We start from the raw sequence: 17952 nt of genomic DNA on the forward strand, positions 1-17952 counted from the left end.
GCCTCCAACCTGATGGCATGAACATTGACTTCTCTAACTTCCGCTAATGCCCCACCTCCCCCTCGTACCCCATCTGTTACTTATTTGTATAAACACATTCTTTCTCTCACTCTCCTTTTTCTCCCTCTGTCCCTCTGAATATACCCCTTGCCCATCCTCTTGGTCCCCCTCCCCTCCTTGTCTTTCTTCCCGGACCTCCTGTCCCATGATCCTCTCTTATCCCTTTTGCCTATCACCTGTCCAGTTCTTGGCTCCATCCCTCCCCCTCCTGTCTTCTCCTATCATTTTGGATCTCCCCCTCGCCCTCCAACTTTCAAATCCCTTACTCACTCTTCCTTCAGTTAGTCCTGACGAAGGGTCTCGGCCTGAAACGTCGACTGCACCTCTTCCTACAGATGCTGCCTGGCCTGCTGCGTTCACCAGCAACTTTTATGTGTGTTGCTTGAATTTCCAGCATCTGCAGAATTCCTGTTGTTTGCGTTTATATATAGAAGCAGAATCATTTAGAGGAAATAATTCACTTTTATTGAGGTTTAATTTATATCCTGAAAACTTTCCAAATTCATTTAATAATTTCAATAAACTAGGAATGGATTCTTCAGGATTCAAAACATAAACTAAGCGATCATCAGCATAAAGGAAGATCTTATGAATAATCCCATTTATGGAAATTCCTTGAATATCTTTAGCTTTACGAAGTGCAATAACCAAAGGTTCCCGATGCAGCACTAAAACTTGGGACAGCCCTGCTTACTCAGGTGGTAGCATACACTAGTCAAGGGCAGGCGAAGTTAAACAAGGCATCCATCCAGTGTTTATCAGGAATCTGCCAAATAGGAGTTAATTAGTCATTTAAAATGCTGGAGGAACTCAGCAGGTCAGCCAACATCTATGGAGAGAAATAAACAGTTGATATTTTGAGCCGAGACCGGAAAGGAAGGAGCAGAAGCAATAATGTCAGAAGCTTGTGCCCCCTTCCGTTCCAAACCTGATGAAGGGACTCAGCCTGAAACATTGACTAATAAGATCCCGCCAATAAAGCAGTGGCTGATTGGCAAGAGGCAAAGAGTGGGATGAAAGGGAGCCTTTTCGGGCCGGCTACCGATGACCAGTGGTGTTCCACGGGGGTCTGTGTTGGGACTGATTCTTTTTATATTATATGGCAATGATTTGGATGATGGAGATGGCTTTTTTGCAAAGTTTGCAGACGATATGGAGATAGGTGGAGGGGCAGGTAGTTCTGAGGAAGTAGAGGCCACAGATGGATGTAGACAGATTAGGAGAATGGGCAAAGAAATGGCAGATGGAATACAGTGTATCGTCGTGCACCTTGGTAGAAGGAATGAAAAGGTTGAGTATTTTCTAAATGGAGAGAAAATATAAAAAAACTGAGGTGCAAAGGGACTTAGAAGTCCTTGTGCCAGGTTCCCCAAAGGTTAATTTTTGCAGGTTGAGTCTCTGATGAGAAAGGCAAATGCAATGTTAGCATTCATTTCAAGTTGACTAGAATATAAAAGCAAGGATGTAATGTTGAAAATTTATAAAGCCATGCCCTATATCATATGGCCTTATGCTGCCTAAATTGCTGAGTTCCTCCAGTATTTTGTGCATGTTGCTCAATTCTTTTCCTGTTTATGAGTGTTCACTAAAATTGTTTATTGGTTGAGAAAGTTTTTGTGCAAATTAGCTGGTAGTTCTACCTCAGTTCATCAGTACATTAATGTGAATGGTAATCCACAAGCAAAATGCTGCAGATGCTGGCAATCTAAAATAAAACAGAGATTGCTTGGAAATACACTGCAGGTCAGGCAGCATCTATGCAGAGAGAAAAACAGAGTGAACGATTCCGGGGATTAACTTCTCATCAGGAATGTTTCTATGGGGTATTTTCTGTTTTAAGTTAGCAAGAATGAGCTAGGCTGGGGAAAATTTCAGATCAAAACTAATTGAAGGTATAGATAATATCAATGGAAGATATTGACAAAATGCGGGGGGCTTTTAATAAATTTGGAGAAAATATAAATGGCAAATACAGGGCTGCACGGTAGCATAGTTGTCAGCACCACACTTTACAGTACAGACTACACAGGTTCTATTCCCACTTCTGCCTGTAAGGAGTTAGCACATTCTCCCAGTGACTGTTTGGGTTTGCTCCACGTGCTCCAGTTTCCACCCACAGTCCAAAGACATACCGTTAACAGGGTAATTGGTCATTGTAAATTGCCCTGCGATTAGGCTAGAATAAAATTGGGGATTGCTGGGCAGCAAACACGAGGAATTCTGCAGATGCTGGAAATTCAAGCAACATACATCAAAGTTGCTGGTGAACGCAGCAGGCCAGGCAGCATCTCTAGGAAGAGGTACAGTCGACGTTTCAGGCCGAGACCCTTCGTCAGGACTACTAGCTCTTCCTTCAGTTAGTCCTGACGAAGGGTCTCGGCCTGAAACGTCGACTGTACCTCTTCCTAGAGATGCTGCCTGGCCTGCTGCGTTCACCAGCAACTTTGATGTGTGTTGATTGCTGGGCAGCATGACTTGAAGGTCTGGAAGAGCCAATTCTGCGCTGTATCTCAAAAAATAAAAAATAGCTAAATAAGTATATTTATAATATAACGCGAGGAAACATCGTGAGGGGGTAAAAAAAGAGGCCATAACTGCTTAGATAATTGGAGGCCAGCTGAAATTGAGAAGCAAAGGCATAATGCGAACAAGATACATAAGGGTTTGATGAAAGTCCTTGGCCAGAAGTGTCGACTGTTCATTTCCCTCCGTCGATGCTGCCTGATCTTCTGAGTTTCTCCTGCAGTTTGTGTGTGTTGCTCAAGATTTACAGCGTCTGCAGAATCTCTTGTGTGAAGCTAGAAATGAAAGGTTCATAATCCAGGAAAAACTAAGCTGACTAGTACTTTCTTTCAAGGAAGAAAAAGCAAAGCATCTATTCAAGAGATATTTCAGATATTGAGTAGGTTGGTTGACAAAATGCTAGATGGCACTAGTTAATGTATGGGCTGGGCTCAAAGTTCAAGGATTCCCACAGTGATAAACAACACTGGCTCTCAGCTGGGAAACACCCTGACATCTTGACAAAGCATGGTGTTAATGTACACCAGGCCGACAGCAAACAGGCTATTTGGTCCAGCTGCTCTGTACTCATCAGGAACAGAGCGGATGAGCTTAGAGCGTGGATCAGTACTTGGAGCTATGATGTTGTGGCCATTACAGAGACTTGGGTGGCTCAGGGGCAGGAATGGTTACTTAGAGTGCCAGGCTTTAGATGTTTAGAAAGGACAGGGAGGGAGGCAAAAGTGGTGGGGGCGTGGCACTGCTGATCAGAGTTAGTGCCACGGCTGCGAAAAAGGAGGAAGTCATGGAGGGATTGTCTACTCAGTCTCAGTGGGTGGAAGTTAGGAAGAGGAAGGGGTCAATAACTCTACTGGGTGTTTTTTATAGACCACCCAATAGTAACAGGGACATCGAGAAGCAGATAGGGAGACAGATTCTGGAAAGGTGTAACAATAACAAGGTCGTCGTCATAAGAGGTTTTAATTTCCCCAATATTGATTGGCATCTTCCTAGAGCAAGGGGTTTAGATGGGGTGGAGTTTGTTAGGTGTGTTCAGGAAGGTTTCCTGACACAATATGTAGATAAGCCTACAAAAGGAGAGGCTGTACTTGATCTGGTATTGGGAAATGAACCTGGTCAGGTGTCAGGTCTCTTAGTGGGAGAGCATTTTAGAGATAGTGATCACCATTCTATCTCCTTAACCATAGCATTGGGGAGGAATAGGAACAGACAAGTTAGGGAAGCATTTAATTTGAGTAAGGGGAAATATGAAGCTATCTGGCAGGAACTTGGAAGTGTAAATTGGGAACAGATGTTCTCAGGGAAATGTACAGCAGAAATGGGTATTTGCGTGACGTTCTGCATAGGTACGTTCCAATGAGACAGGGAAAGGATGGTAGGGTACAGGAACCATGGTATACAAAGGCTGTTGAAAATCTAGTCAAGCAGAAAAGAAAAGCTTACGAAAGGTTCCAAAAACTAGGTAATGATAGAGATCTAGAAAATTATAAGGCTCGCAGGAAGAAGCTTAAGAATGAAATTAGCAGAGCCAGAAGGGGCCATGAGAAGTCCTTGACGAGCAGGATTAAGGAAAACCCCAAGACATTCTACAAGTGTGTGAAGAGCAAGAGGATAAAACTTAAGAGAATAGGACTAATCAAGTGGGACAGTGAAAAAATGTGTATGGAACCAGAGGAGATAGCGGAGATACTTAATGAATACTTTGCTACAGTGTTCACTACGGAAAAGGACTTTCGTGATTGTAAGGAGGACTACAATCGTGATTGTACAGCGGACTGAAAAGCTGGAGCATATAGACATTAAGAAAGAGGATGTGCTGGAGCTTTTGAAAAGCATCAAGTTGGATAAGTCACTGGGACCGTATGAGGTATACCCCAGGCTACTGTGGGAGGCAAGGGAGGAGATTGCTGATCCTCTGGCAATGATCTTTTCATCATCAATGGGGACTGGAGAGGTTCCAGAAGATTAGAGGGTTGCGGATGTTGTTCCCTTATTCAGGAAAGGGAGTAGAGATAGCCCAGGAAATTATCGACCAGTGAGTCTTAATTCACCTGTTGGTAAGTTGATGGAGAAGATCCTGAGAGGCAGGATTTATAAAGATTTGGAGAGGCATAATATGATTAGGAATAGTCAGCATAACTTTGTCAAAAGCAGGTCATGCCTGATTGAATTTTTTGAGGATGTGACTAAAAACATTGATGAAGGTAGAGCAGTAGATGTAGTGTATATGGATTTCAGCAAAGCATTTGATAAGGTACCCCATGTAAGGCTTATTGAGAAAGTAAGGAGACATGGGATCCAAGGGGTCCTTGGTTTGTGGATCCAGAATTGGCTTGCCCACAGAAAGCAAAGAATGGTTGTAGACGGGTCATATTCTGCATGGAGGTTGGTGACCAGTGGTGTGCCTCAGGGATCTGTTCTAGGACCCCTTCCCTTCGTGATTTTTATAAATGACCTGGATGAGGAAGTGGGGGGATGGGTTCGTAAATTTGCTGACAACACAAAGGTTGGGGTGTTGTGGATAGTGTAGAGGGCTGTCAGAATTTACAGTGGGACATCGATAGGATGAAAAACTGGGCTGAGAAGTGGCAGGTGGAGTTGAACCCAGATGTGTGAGGTGGTTCACTTTGGTAGGTCAAATATAATGGCAGAATATAGTATTAATGATAAGACTCTTGACAGTGTGGAGGATCAGAGGAATCTTGGAGTCCAAGCCCATAGGACACTCAAAGCTGCTGCGCAGGTTGACTCTGTGGTTAAGAAGGCATATGGTGCATTGGCCTTCACCAACCGTGGGATTGAGCTTAAGAGCCGAGAGATAACGTTACAGCTATATAGGACCCTGGTTAGAATCCACTTGGAGTACTGTTCTTAGTTCTGGTCACCTCACTACTGGACGGATGTGGAAAATATTGAAAGGGTGCAGAGGAAATGTACGAGGATGTTGCCTGGATTGGGGAGCATGCCTTATGAGACTAGGTTGAGTGAACTTGGCCTTTTCTCCTTGGAGTGACGTTGGTTGAGAGGTGACCTGACAGAGGTGTATAAGATGATGAGAGGCATTGACCATGTGGATAGTCAGAGACTTTTTCCCAGGGCTGAAATGGCTAACATAAGAGGGCGTAGTTTTAAGGTGCTTGGAAATAGGTACAGAGGAGATGTCAGGGTTAAGTTTTTTACTTAGAGAATGGTGAGTGCGTTGAATGGGCTGCCGGCGACGGTGCTTCGAGGTGGGTACAATAAGGTCTTTAGAGAGACTCCTGGACAGCTACATGGAGCTCAGAAAAATAGAGGACTATGGGTAACCCTGGGTAATTTGTAAAGGACATGTTGGGCACATCATTGTAGGCTGAAGGGCCTGTATTGTGCTGTAGGTTTTCTGTGTTTCTATCTCTTGTACCATATTCTTCCATGTTCTTATCTAATTTCCCTAAGCACATTAAGTTGACTTCCTTCTGCAACTAAATTTCACATATCTGACATCCTAAGGTAAAAAAAGAAAACTCTGAAGGATTTGCTTTTAGTGATTATTATGTATGGGTCTTTGTTGTGGAAGGTGTGGAAAGACACAGAAAGACACATGAAGACATCTAAGCAACACACACAAAATGCTGGAGGAACTCAGCAGGCCAGGTAGCATCTATGGAAAAGAGTAAAGAGTCGATGTTTCAGGCCGAGACCCTTCAGATTGCTGATGAACTGGCTCATCCTGAAACATTGACTGTCCACACTTTTCCATCGATGCTGCCTGGCCTGCTGGGTTCTTCCAGCATTTTGTGTGTGTTGCTCGGGTTTCCAGCCTCTGCAGATTTTCTCTTGTTTGTCATAAGGACGTTCTGCCTGTCGAGTCTTTGCTGGTTTGTTTGTTTTGTTTATTTAGAGATACAGCACGATAAAAGACCCTTCCAGCCCAACGTGCTCGTGCCCTCTAATTACACCCATGTGACCAATTAACCAACTAACCCGTACATCTATGGGATGTGGGAGGAAACAGAAGCGCCCAGAGGAAACCCACACGATCATGGGGAGAGCATACAGTCTCCTCGCAGACAGTGGTGGGAGTTGAACCAAGTTTGGTAGCACTGTAATAGAGTTATGCTAACTGCTCTACTGCCATGCCGCCCCCGGTTCTCATAGTACACACATTACCATTCATGACTTGTTTACTGAAATTTGTTCTTTTTTCCATACGCATCAATTCTTCATCGTCCACCCACCTACACCAGGGGTCACTTACAGTAGCCATGTAACCTACCAGCGGTCCTTTGGGTGTGGGAGGAAATCAGAACAAACTCATTTGATGATACATTGACCAGGGCACAGGAGATATATAGCCTTGCTGGCTTTAATCTTCCATTCGGGTTTTTATTTCTTTCTAGGAAAAAGACATCACGCCCGACCCTCAGTTGCTGGAAAAGGTGAATGAATGTGCCAGTCGACTGAAAGACTTGAGACAACACGGCCAACCATTAAGCTACTTAACCCCCGAATTGTCTGACGTCATTGACTTTTTTATAGCACTGACTGTTTGTAACACTGTAATGGTTTCATCCCCGAACCAACCGAGACTTAAGGGCCGAGCCCGCTTTGAGATGAAGTCCCCGGTCAAGTCGTTAGAAGATTTCATCAAAAGGTTTACTCCCAGCCGCCTTACCTCGGGCTCCAATAACAGCAGTTCCTCCAGTCTGTCCACAAGTAAATCTCTGCACAGAGTCTCCGCCAGCACCTTGCCCTCTCCTTCTTCAGACACTGCCTCCATGAGGATGGCGGAAGAGCTTGGCAGATCCCCCCAGCGGGAGAAGAACGAGAACGGCTTTCAGGCAGAGAGCACGATCGCTGAGGGAAAGGACGGAGAGCTGCGCTACGAGGCAGAGAGCCCGGATGAAGCTGCCCTGGTTTACGCAGCCAAAGCCTACAACTGCGCCCTGGTGGGCCGACTCCCGGAACAGGTGACAGTGGAGTTGCCTCATGTGGGCAAGTTGGCCTTTGAGCTCTTGCACACGCTGGGCTTCGATTCCACCCGGAAGCGGATGTCCGTGGTGGTGAGGCACCCCCTGACTGATGAGATTGTTGTTTACACTAAAGGAGCAGATTCTGTCATCATGGACCTTCTCCAGAAGCAACCCACAGGTAAGGAACTGTTTCTGCTTTCCTGAAAGCATTGTGCAAATAGTATTCTTCACAGTGATGGAGTATGTCTATGGTCCGGCACCTTGTTGACTGGAACAAAGATGTAGACTATTTTCCATATAGGGAGTAAATTCAGAAATCACAGGTGCAGAGGGACTTGGGAGTCCTAGTGCAGGATTCTCAAAAGATTAAGTTGTGGATTGAGTCAGTCGTGTGGAAGGCAAATGCAATGCTAGCAATTATTTTCAGAGGACTAAAATACAAAACCAAAGATGTCTTGCTGAGGCTTCATAAGGCATTGGTCGGACTGCACTTGGTGTATTGTAAGCAATTTTCGACACCTTCACTAAGAAAGGATTGCTGGTATTGGAGAGGGTCTGGAAAAGCTGCATGAGAATGATCCCTGGAATTAAGGGGTTTACATATGAGGAGTGTCTGTAGGCCCTGGGCCAGTACTTGCTGGAGTTTCTCATTGGAACTCCGGGCTTAGATAGAGGGGACATGGAGAGAACGTTTCCAATAGTGGGGCAGTCTAGAACCAGAGGGCACAACTCAAAACACAAGGAAGTCCCTTTAGAACAGCGATGGGGAGGTATTTCTTTAGCCAGAGGGTGGAGAACCTGTGGAATTCATTGCTGCAGACAGTTGCGGAGGCCAAGTCACTGGATATATTTAAAGCAGAGGTAAATAGGTTCTTGATAAGTAATGGTGTCCAGGGTTACAGGGAGAAGGCAGGGAAATGGTGTTGAGAGGAATAATAAATCTGCTATGCTCAAATGGTGGAATGGACTCGATGGGCAAAATACTTTGTAGCTTAATTCTGTTCTTAGCTCCTACAGTAAGTGAGAGACAGAATTCCAATTAAACTACCCACAGCTGCACTGTGAGCAAATTTCAGAAGAGTGACATGATATGCTCTGTCCTCCCAACATCACTTACTGTATGTGGAGTGGGGGGGAGCGGAGGGAGTAAACTATGTGCTACATTTGTTCAGCATACTAGAAATAGGGGAATAGGGGGCGTCCAATTTCTAGGAGCTTCACAGCTTCAGAGGCCTAAATTCAACTCTGGATCTTTCATTAGATTGAATTACTTCAGTTTATTGCCATATACACTCAGTTGCCACTTTATTAGGTACACCTTCTCATTAATGCAAGTATCTAAGCAGCCAGTTGTGTGCCAGCAATTCAATGCATGAAAGCATGCCAACGTGGTCAAGAGATTCAGTTGTTATTCAGACCAAACATCAGAATGGGGAAGAACTATGATCTAAGTGAACAACAGGAATTCTGCAGATGCCGGAAATTCAAGCAGCACACATAAAAGTTGCTGGTGAACGCAGCAGGCCAGGCAGCATCTCTAGGAAGAGGTACAGTCGACGTTTCAGGCCGAGACCCTTCGTCAGGACTAACTGAAGGAAGAGTGATTAAGAGATTTGAAAGTGGGAGGGGGAGGGGGAGATCCAAAATGATAGGAGAAGACAGGAGGAGGAGGGATGGACTAAATGACCTTGACTGGGGAATCATTGTTGGTGCCAGATGGGATGGTCTGGATATCTTAGAAACTACTGATCTATGATTTTCATGCACAACAGTCTATAGAGTTTACAGAGAGTGGTGTGGAAAACTTAAAAACATCCTGTGAGTATTAGTTCTGTTAATGAGAGAGGTCAGTGGAGAATGGCTAGACTGGTTTAAGCTGACAGGAAGGCAACAATAGCTCAATAACCACATGCTATGACAGTATGTGCAGAAGAGCATCTCTGAACTCATAAGTCTTGAAGTGGATGGGCTACAGCAGCGAAAGACCACAAACAAACACTCAGTGTCCGCTGAGGTAGCTAATTAAGTGGCCACTGACTGTACAGCAGGGTGCAATGAAATCCCTTGCTTGCATGAAGCTCACAAAGTACTGAGTGTCCATGGTAGTGATAAATACAACAGTGAGCACGAAAGATCAATATCGTGCAAAGATTGGTAACTGGTTTATTACTACCACATGTACTGAGATGGATTCAAGATTCAAATTTATTTCTCATGTGTTCATCGAAACATAATGAAAACCTGTGCCATAAAAACAGGCCATTTCACGGCATAAGTACATTGAGTTATTGCAAAGGAAAAGCAATAACAAAATGGAGAATATAGTGTTACTGTTCTGAAGAAATTTACTTTGAACTCTGAATGTGTAGTGCGGGTAGACAGTAAGCTGCAAAGGTCATGCTGAAGTCAGTTGTGAGGCAAAGAGTTCATCTTTACCGTACCAGAGGTCCATTTGCTCATCTTCTAACAGCAGGGTAGAAGCTGCTCTTAAGCCTAGTGGTGTGTGTTGTCATGTTCTTGTATCTCCTGCCTGATGGAAGGGAGAGAAGGGGGAATATCCGGGGTGTGTGAAATCTTTCATTATGTTCGCTGAAGGGCTGTTTCTGTGCTATGGTGCTCTGTGGCTCTTTGTTGTCTGTTTGCCTGAAGCAGCAGTTTGTATCATAGTGTATGAAGCTTTCATAGTCAAGTAGATGAAATAACAGTACAAAAAGGGCAGGAAAGGGCTAAAATGAGGGGGCCTCATTTTAAGGTGTTTAAGAGGAGAGTATGGGGGGCATGTCAGAGGCAAGTTTTTTCACACAGAGTAAAGCTTTAAAGAGCAAAGCTCCAGAGCTCCAGAGATTAGGACAACAAAGAGGTGGTCACAGGAGGCAGAGGAGCAGCTATGAAATTGCTTCGAGCCAATAGACTGGGCCGTGTTCATCTGCGAATCTGAATAAATACACCATGGTTGTCATGGACTTTATTAAAATAACTGTAAGCGAGTGCGTCCCCACAAAATCATTCAGTCTTTCCCAATTGGGTGAACCATGAGGTCTGCAATCTGCTGAGGGACAGATCAGCGACATTGAAGTCTGGCGACCAAGGAAGTTACAAGAGGTCCAGGTGTGATCTCCAGCGAGCTATCTCACAGGCAAAGTGGCAATTCTGGACTAAACTTGAATCAACAAATGGTGCTTGACAGCTACAGCAGGGCTTGAATACTACCACCTCTTGGAAAGTTAAATCAAGCAACGTAGGCGACAGCAGGGCTTCACTTCCAGACGAGGTCCATGCCTTCTATGTTCGCTTTGATCATCAAAACACAGAGGAACCATCACAAATTCTCACAGCCCCTGATGATCCTATGATTTCATTCTCTGAGGGGACATGCAGGCAGCCCTCAGGGGGATGAACCCATGAAAAGTATCTGGCCTAGACAGGTATCTTACCAAGTACTAAAGATCTGGGCTGATCAACTGGCTGGAGTATTCACTGAGATCTTTAACCTCTTGTTCCACCAGATTGGGGTGCCCACCTGCTTCAGCCAGGCTTCAATTAGACCAGTGCCCAAAAAGGGTATGGTGACCTGCCTCATTGACTGTTGTCCAGGAGCGCTTTCATCCACAGTGAGGTGCTTTGAGAAATTGGCAAAGAAACATTTTGACTCCTGCCTGAGAAGCAACTTAGATCCGTTCCAATTTGCCTACCAGAGCAACAGGTCCACAGCAGATGCCACTTCATTGCCTCTCCACTCAACCCAGGAATATCTAGACAACGAAGATGCATTACCTCAGGATGCTTTTTATTGGCCACAGCTCAGCATTCAATACAATTATCCCCTCAAAACTAATCAATGCGCTCCTAGACTTTAGCCACAATACATTCGATCTTCGATTTCCTCACTTGCAGACCCCAGTCAGTTCGGATTGGCAACAATCTCTCTTACACAATCTCCATCAACTCAGGTGCCCCACGAGGCTGTGTGCTTAGCCCCCTGCTGTACTTGCATTATCCTTATGACTGTAAGGATAAACACTGCACCAATGCCATATTCATGTTTGCTGATGACACCACTGTCACAGGGCGAATCAAAGGTGGTGATGAAGCAGCATATAGGAGGGAGATTGAAAATCTGGCTGAGTGGTGTCATAATAACAACCTCTTAACTCAATGTCAGCAAAATGAAGGAGCTGATTATAGGCTTCAAGAGAAGGAAACCAGAGGCCCATGAGCCAGTCCTCATTGGAGGATCAGAGTTGGAGAGGGTCAGCAGCTTTAAATTCCTCTGTGTTATTATTTTGGAGGATCTGTCCTGGGCCCAGCAAGTAAGTGCAATTGTGAAGAAAGCACGGCGTCACCTCTACTTCCTTAGGAGTTCATGAAGATTCATGACAAACTTCTGTAGATGTGTGGTGGAGAGTATATTGACTGGCTGCATCACTGCCTGGTATGAAAACACCGATGTCCTTAAATGGAAAATCTGACAAAAAGCAGTGGATATGGCTCTGTCCATCACGGGTAAACCCTCCCCACCATTGAACACATCTACATGAAACGCTGTTGCAGGAAAGCAACATCCACCATCAGTGATCCCCATCACCCAAGACATGCTCTCTTCCTGCTGCTACCATCAGGAAGAAGCTACAGGAGCCTGAGGTCTCACATCACTAGGTTCAGGAAGAATTACTACCTCTCGTCCATCAAGCTCTCAAACAAAAAGGGATAACTTCGTTCGACTTCACTTGGCTCATCACTGAACTGTTCCCACAACCTATGGACTCACTTTCAAGGACTCTTCAGCTCATGTTTTCAATATATTTATTGCTAATTTATTTATTATTATTTCTATTCGTTTCATATTTGCACTCTGGTTGAACGCCCAAACTGGGTGGTCTTTCATTCGATTTTTTTATGGCTATTATTCAATAGATTTATAGATTTATTGAGTATGCCCATAAGAAAATGAATCTGAGGGTTAATAATGGTGACCTATATGTACTTTGATGATCAATTTACTTTGACTTTGAACATTGACAGATGCATGGAACGCACTGCAGGGTGGTGGTAGAGGCATCCACATTATGACACTTAAGAAACTCTCAGAATGACACATGGACGATTGAAAAATAGAAGGCTATGTAGGAGGGAGGAGTTAGATTGATCTTAGAGTAGGTTAAAATGTCAGGACAACATCGTGGGCTGAAGAACCTGTATTGCACTGTACTGGTCTTATGTTCTAAATATATAGGAAAATTATTAATGTGACAGCACTATTCACATTAGAGGAAGACAGAAAGTGATGGATTGGTCCAATAACTCTCATTGGACTTGCATTAAAAGCAGTAAGTGAGGAAATATTGGCAACACGTTTGAAAAACCATATTCAAACAAGTAGAGTGAGCATGGTGTGCAAGATTGAGGATTGTTTAGTGGCATTTGCAGTACACAATTGGAAAGGAGAATGAAATTGGACCCAGAAGCAGTCGGTTGGCGGGATTGGAGGCACACACCTGCGGACAGCATGTCAACGTCACAGAAGCACCGCGACTTTGTGGCCGAGCCCATGGGCGAGAAGTCCGTTAAGTGCCTGGCAGGGATCGGCGAGACCCAAAATTTATAAAAAAAAGGAGAATGAAATTGTGGTTACTCTGGATTCGATGCAGCACAGAAAAAAATATAGTAAGATATAGAACACAATAGTTTAAAAAACAAAAAAATTAAATACATAAGATAGCTTATATCCGTTGATCGTACTTCTATAAAGTGATGCTAGACGCAGGAGTGTCTACATAAGGTGACTGACAAGGTGTGATGAAGTAGTGGTGATGGGGGTGGTGTGGTGTGGTAGCTTAAAGGCTGGAGGTGTTGATTCGCCTTACCATTCGGGGAGAGCAGTTGTTTTTGAGTCTATTGGTCCTGCTGTGGATGCTACGTAGTTTCCTCCTCTTGGAGGTGGGACAAACAGTCCATGAAGCAAGGTGTGTGGGATCCCTCATGATATTGCTAGCCTTTTACCTGCACCTTTCTGTATATATGTCCTTGATGGCGAGTAGGCTGGTGCCGGTGATGCATTGGACCATTTTGACTAAGCATTCTGGAGCCTTCCTGTCCGCCGCAGTGCAGTTTCCGTACCATGCGGTGATGCAGTATGTTAGGATGCGCCCTACCGCACATCTGTAGAAGACTGTGGCTATTGATATGCATAGTCCAGCTCATTTCAGCCTCCTCAGAAAGTAGAGCATTAGTAATCTTTCTTGATTGTGTGGAGTGTGTTCTGGGACCATGAGGAATTATACAAGGTGTACACTCCCTGCAGTTTGAAATGGCCTGTAGCTTCCACTCGTGTGCCACCGAGGCAAAGAGGGCTGAGAGTGGTGCAAGTTCTCCTGAAGTCAATGTCTGTGAAGGGGAATCGCGTATGATAAAATCTTTTTTGAGAAAGTATGGACCAGTGTGGATAGAGGGGAACTCGTAAATGTATTCAGACTTTCAAAGGGTATTTAATGAGGTTCAGTATTTTACAAAAGCTTAAGTCACAAGGTTAGAACCCAATGGTGCTAGAAGTAACACTGACAGATTCAGATTCCCTTATTTATCACATGTACATTGAAACATACAGTGAAACAGTCATTTGTGTTAACAACCAACATAACCCCCGGGTGTGCTGAGGGCAGCTTGCAAGTGTTGTTACACATTCCGGTGCCAGTATTACATGCGTGCAGTGTTCAGCAGGAAAACACCAGCAACAAAAGTAAAACAAGCTCGTTCCCACCCGCTACACACACATACAGACAGGCCTTCAGACCCGGGAGCTCTGGCCTCCGGGCGTCTGACCACAGTCCTTGGCCCTGGATGTTGAGACAGTCAGATGTTAGGTCTCCGACATCCAGTCCCTGGCCTGGATTTGCAGACATCTGGCCTCTATGCCAACCTAGGGGCACTAAAAGAGGCAAGAAGCACCAAATGAAGCGGGGGGAGGGGGGGAATGTATTTTTACAGTTGATGATCCATCATGACCAGTGGGGTACAATGTGGTCAGTGCTGAGACCACAGCAGTTCACACAATGACTTGGAAGAAGGAAGTGAATGTTGAGTTGCCAAATTTTCAGATGACACTAATATAACAAGGAAGGCCAGAGGAGGATGCAAACAGTTTACAATAGGGGTTCCCAACCTTTTTTTATTCTATGGACCAAAACCAGTAAGCAACGTATCAGCGGACCCAGGTTTGGAACCCTTGATCTACAGAGTGATACCCTGGATGGATAGGTCAGTGGGAAGAATGATGCAAAAAGGCAGTGTGTTGAAATGTGAAATTAAATGTAGGACCAAATCATTTTGTCTTAGGTGGAGAATTTACAGAGAGCTGCAGCATTAGAAGTTCAAAATAAATTTCCTATCAAAGTACATATATTGACAGAATGTTTGGATATGGCCCAAGTGCAGAGGGAGAGAGACACTGAAGTCTTGGAGGCCAAGTCTGTGGGCATATTTAAGGTGGAAGTAGATAGTTTCCTGATTGGTTAGGGCATTAATGGATATGGCGAGGAGGCAGGTGTATGGGGTTGAGTGGGATCCGAGATCATCCATGATGGAATGGCAGAGCAGAATTGATGGGCTGAATGGACGGCCTAATTCTGCTCCTATGCCTTATGGTCTTAATTCTCACTGCTGTCTGTAAGCAGTTTGTGACTGCATGGTTTTCCTGAGTACTCCAGTTTCCTCACACATTCCAAATGTGTAAGGGTCAGTGTTAGTAAGCTGTGGCATGCTATGCGGCTGTCCTCAATGCATACTTGGACTGTTTTGGTCGTTGATAAATAAGATATAGGATCAGAATTAGGCCATTTGGCCCATCGAAACTGCTCTGCCGTTTCATCATGACTGATCCAATTTTCCTCTCAGCCCCAATCACCTCCCTTCTCCCTGTATCCCTTCATGCCATCAGCAATCAAGAATCTTACAAACTCTAAATACAAAATACTCTGCAGATGCTGGGGTCAAAGTAACAAAGCCGTCTGCCCCTTCTCTCTTCAGTCCTGACAAAGGGTTCCAGCCCGAAACGTTAACTGATCGTTTCCACGGATGCTGCCCGACCTGCTGAGTTCCTCCAGCGTGTTGTAAGTGTTGATCTCACAAACTCTGCCTTAAATATATGTAAAGACTTGGCCTCCACAGCTGCCTGTGGCAAAGAATTCCACAGATTCACCACTCTGGCTAAAGAAACTCCTCCTCATCTCCATTTTAAAAGGACGTCCCTATATTCTGAGGTTCACTGATTTTAATGAGAACTGTGGCAGACTTTTAAGGGAAAGGAGAACATTAAAAGCTTGGCCCATCGGGCCGTTAACTAAGACTCTCAAACTGAAAGATAAATGTCAATACCGCGGCTAAAAACATTAATTTAATACTAAATGAATACCACTCCTTTTCAGCATTGGTCAAAATGGTAATACTCTTTCCTGGACAAGGACAAGGGTAAGCAGGGGGCATAATAATGTTGTGCTTTTGGCCACGTCTTGACAAGACTACAATGAAAAGAAGGGAGTTAAATATCGCTGGAACATACTTGTTCATGAGCTCAAGCAGTTGCCAAACCTGTTGCACACCCGCCTGTAAGGGTACTTAGACCCCACAGTAGAGTCCATGCATGCTCTACCCGAAGATTTCTTTTCTTGCAGGCATCCACAGTAAAATTAATAAATTTGGGTGGAGGGGTCCCTGAAAAGCCAGAGAACAGAAAGATGGTGCACTGTTGCAGCAGATCATAAGGGAAGGCTAATGGAACCTTGGTTCATACTTCAGGGAGCCTGGAGATTTAAGGGAGGAATTCTACCTATAGGGAGCAGTTGTAATGAGATTACATCTGGAGCATTGCAAAGATCTACCCTTCAAGGAAAATCTCTTATGTCTTTTAATGTGGTTCAGTGAAGATTCACTTAGTTAATCCTGGGTAAGGAGGGGTTTTATTTTTTTTCAATTCAGGGATGCAGTGTGGAACAGGCCCTACCAGCCCAGCGAGCCACACCTCCCAGCGACCCACTTATTTAACAATTTACAGTGGCTGGTAGGGTTTTTCTACAAAGAATGTTTAAACAGTTGGCTTTTCCACTCACTGAAGTTTAGGAGAATAGAGGCAATCTTAAAATATAATTCAGAATGCATATGGTAAAGAGCAGCACATTAAACAGTACAGTGAACAGCATGTTGCCCTAATGAGAAGACCTCGGTGGTGGTAGGGTTTTCATTAGTCTCACAGCCTGAGGGGAGAGGCTGTTACCCAGTCTGGCAGCCTTAGCTCTAATATTTCTGTACCACCTTTCTGGCAGCAGTGGGTCAAAGAGGTTGTGGGTTGGATGGCAGAGATCCTCAACAGTGACTTAGGTCCTCATCAGCAACACTCCCAGTAAGTGTCACAAATAGAGGGGAGGGAGACCTTAGTAATCCTCTCAGCAGTTTTTACTGTCCTCTGTTGTTGCAAGGACGTGGGTGGGGACAAACCCAAGTGCAAGACACAGGCACTGAGACAGAGTCATGAGGCGTTAGCACCGCTGCGAACAGGGAACCAGTATCCAGGAGAGTCTTTGCCCAGAGACAAGGGTCACATAGAGTATCCAGGAAACAATGTGGAATTTAGAACTAACAGTTCTCAGGAATCAGGAAACGAGGTTTACTCACACTGGAGTTGACCAATGAACTGGCAGCTCCTTGTTGCGATCACAGGTTCTTTATTCTGCATTTTCTGATGGAAAGCAGGTGTGTGTAGTTAGTGGAACCTGGGAATGACTGGAAATTCAATGAGGGGATTGAGGCCCGATTCCTGAGGTAACTAGCAAGGTGGGGGATTGCCAGAAGGGACCATGACATCTGTAGGGCCTTGTAGTTTCTGTACCACGCAATGATGCAGCCAGACAAGACACTTGACGTTACTCCTGTAGGAAGTAGTTGGAATGGGGACGGGGACCCTCTTCACCTCAGTCTCCTCAGAAAGTGTAGAGGCTGCTGTGCCTTCTTGACTAATGAGGAGGTGTTGTGGGTCCAGGTTAGATCATCCATTATGTATACAGAAGGAACTTTGCTCTTCGCTCTCTCCACGGCAGAGCCATTGGTGTGCAATGGAGAGTGGGCGACCTGTGCCTTCCAGAAGTCCACAATCATCCCCTTTGTCTTGTCCGCGTTGACAGTCCGGTTGCTGTTCTCGCAGCATTTGACAAACCTGTCTACCTCCTCTCTGTATGCTGATTCATTATTGCTGAGAGCAGTCTCTGCAGTATCATCAGCAAACGATGATACAGTTTGAGCTGGATCTGGCAATGCAGTCATGAGTCAGCAGTGGAATAAGCACACAACCCTGGGAGACACCAGTGCTCAGCTTGGTGGAGCTTGTAGTGATGCTGCCAAATTAGACTAACTGGGTTCTTTCCATAAAGAA

At 44.8% G+C, this 17952-nt stretch overlaps 1 protein-coding gene across 2 annotated transcripts in view; it reads left to right on the forward strand.

Moving 5' to 3' along the window:
* atp10a (ATPase phospholipid transporting 10A) overlaps nt 1-17952 on the forward strand; it is a 437297-nt gene that overhangs the window by 292932 nt on the left and 126413 nt on the right. For both annotated transcript variants that reach the window (XM_072262735.1, XM_072262733.1), the window contains one exon: nt 6963-7713. In XM_072262735.1, coding sequence (XP_072118836.1) covers nt 6963-7713 — 751 coding nt within the window. The remainder of the gene's footprint in view (nt 1-6962; nt 7714-17952) is intronic.

The sequence above is a fragment of the Mobula birostris genome, chromosome 7, assembly GCF_030028105.1.
Source record: "Mobula birostris isolate sMobBir1 chromosome 7, sMobBir1.hap1, whole genome shotgun sequence".
NCBI classification, from domain to species: domain Eukaryota; kingdom Metazoa; phylum Chordata; class Chondrichthyes; order Myliobatiformes; family Myliobatidae; genus Mobula; species Mobula birostris.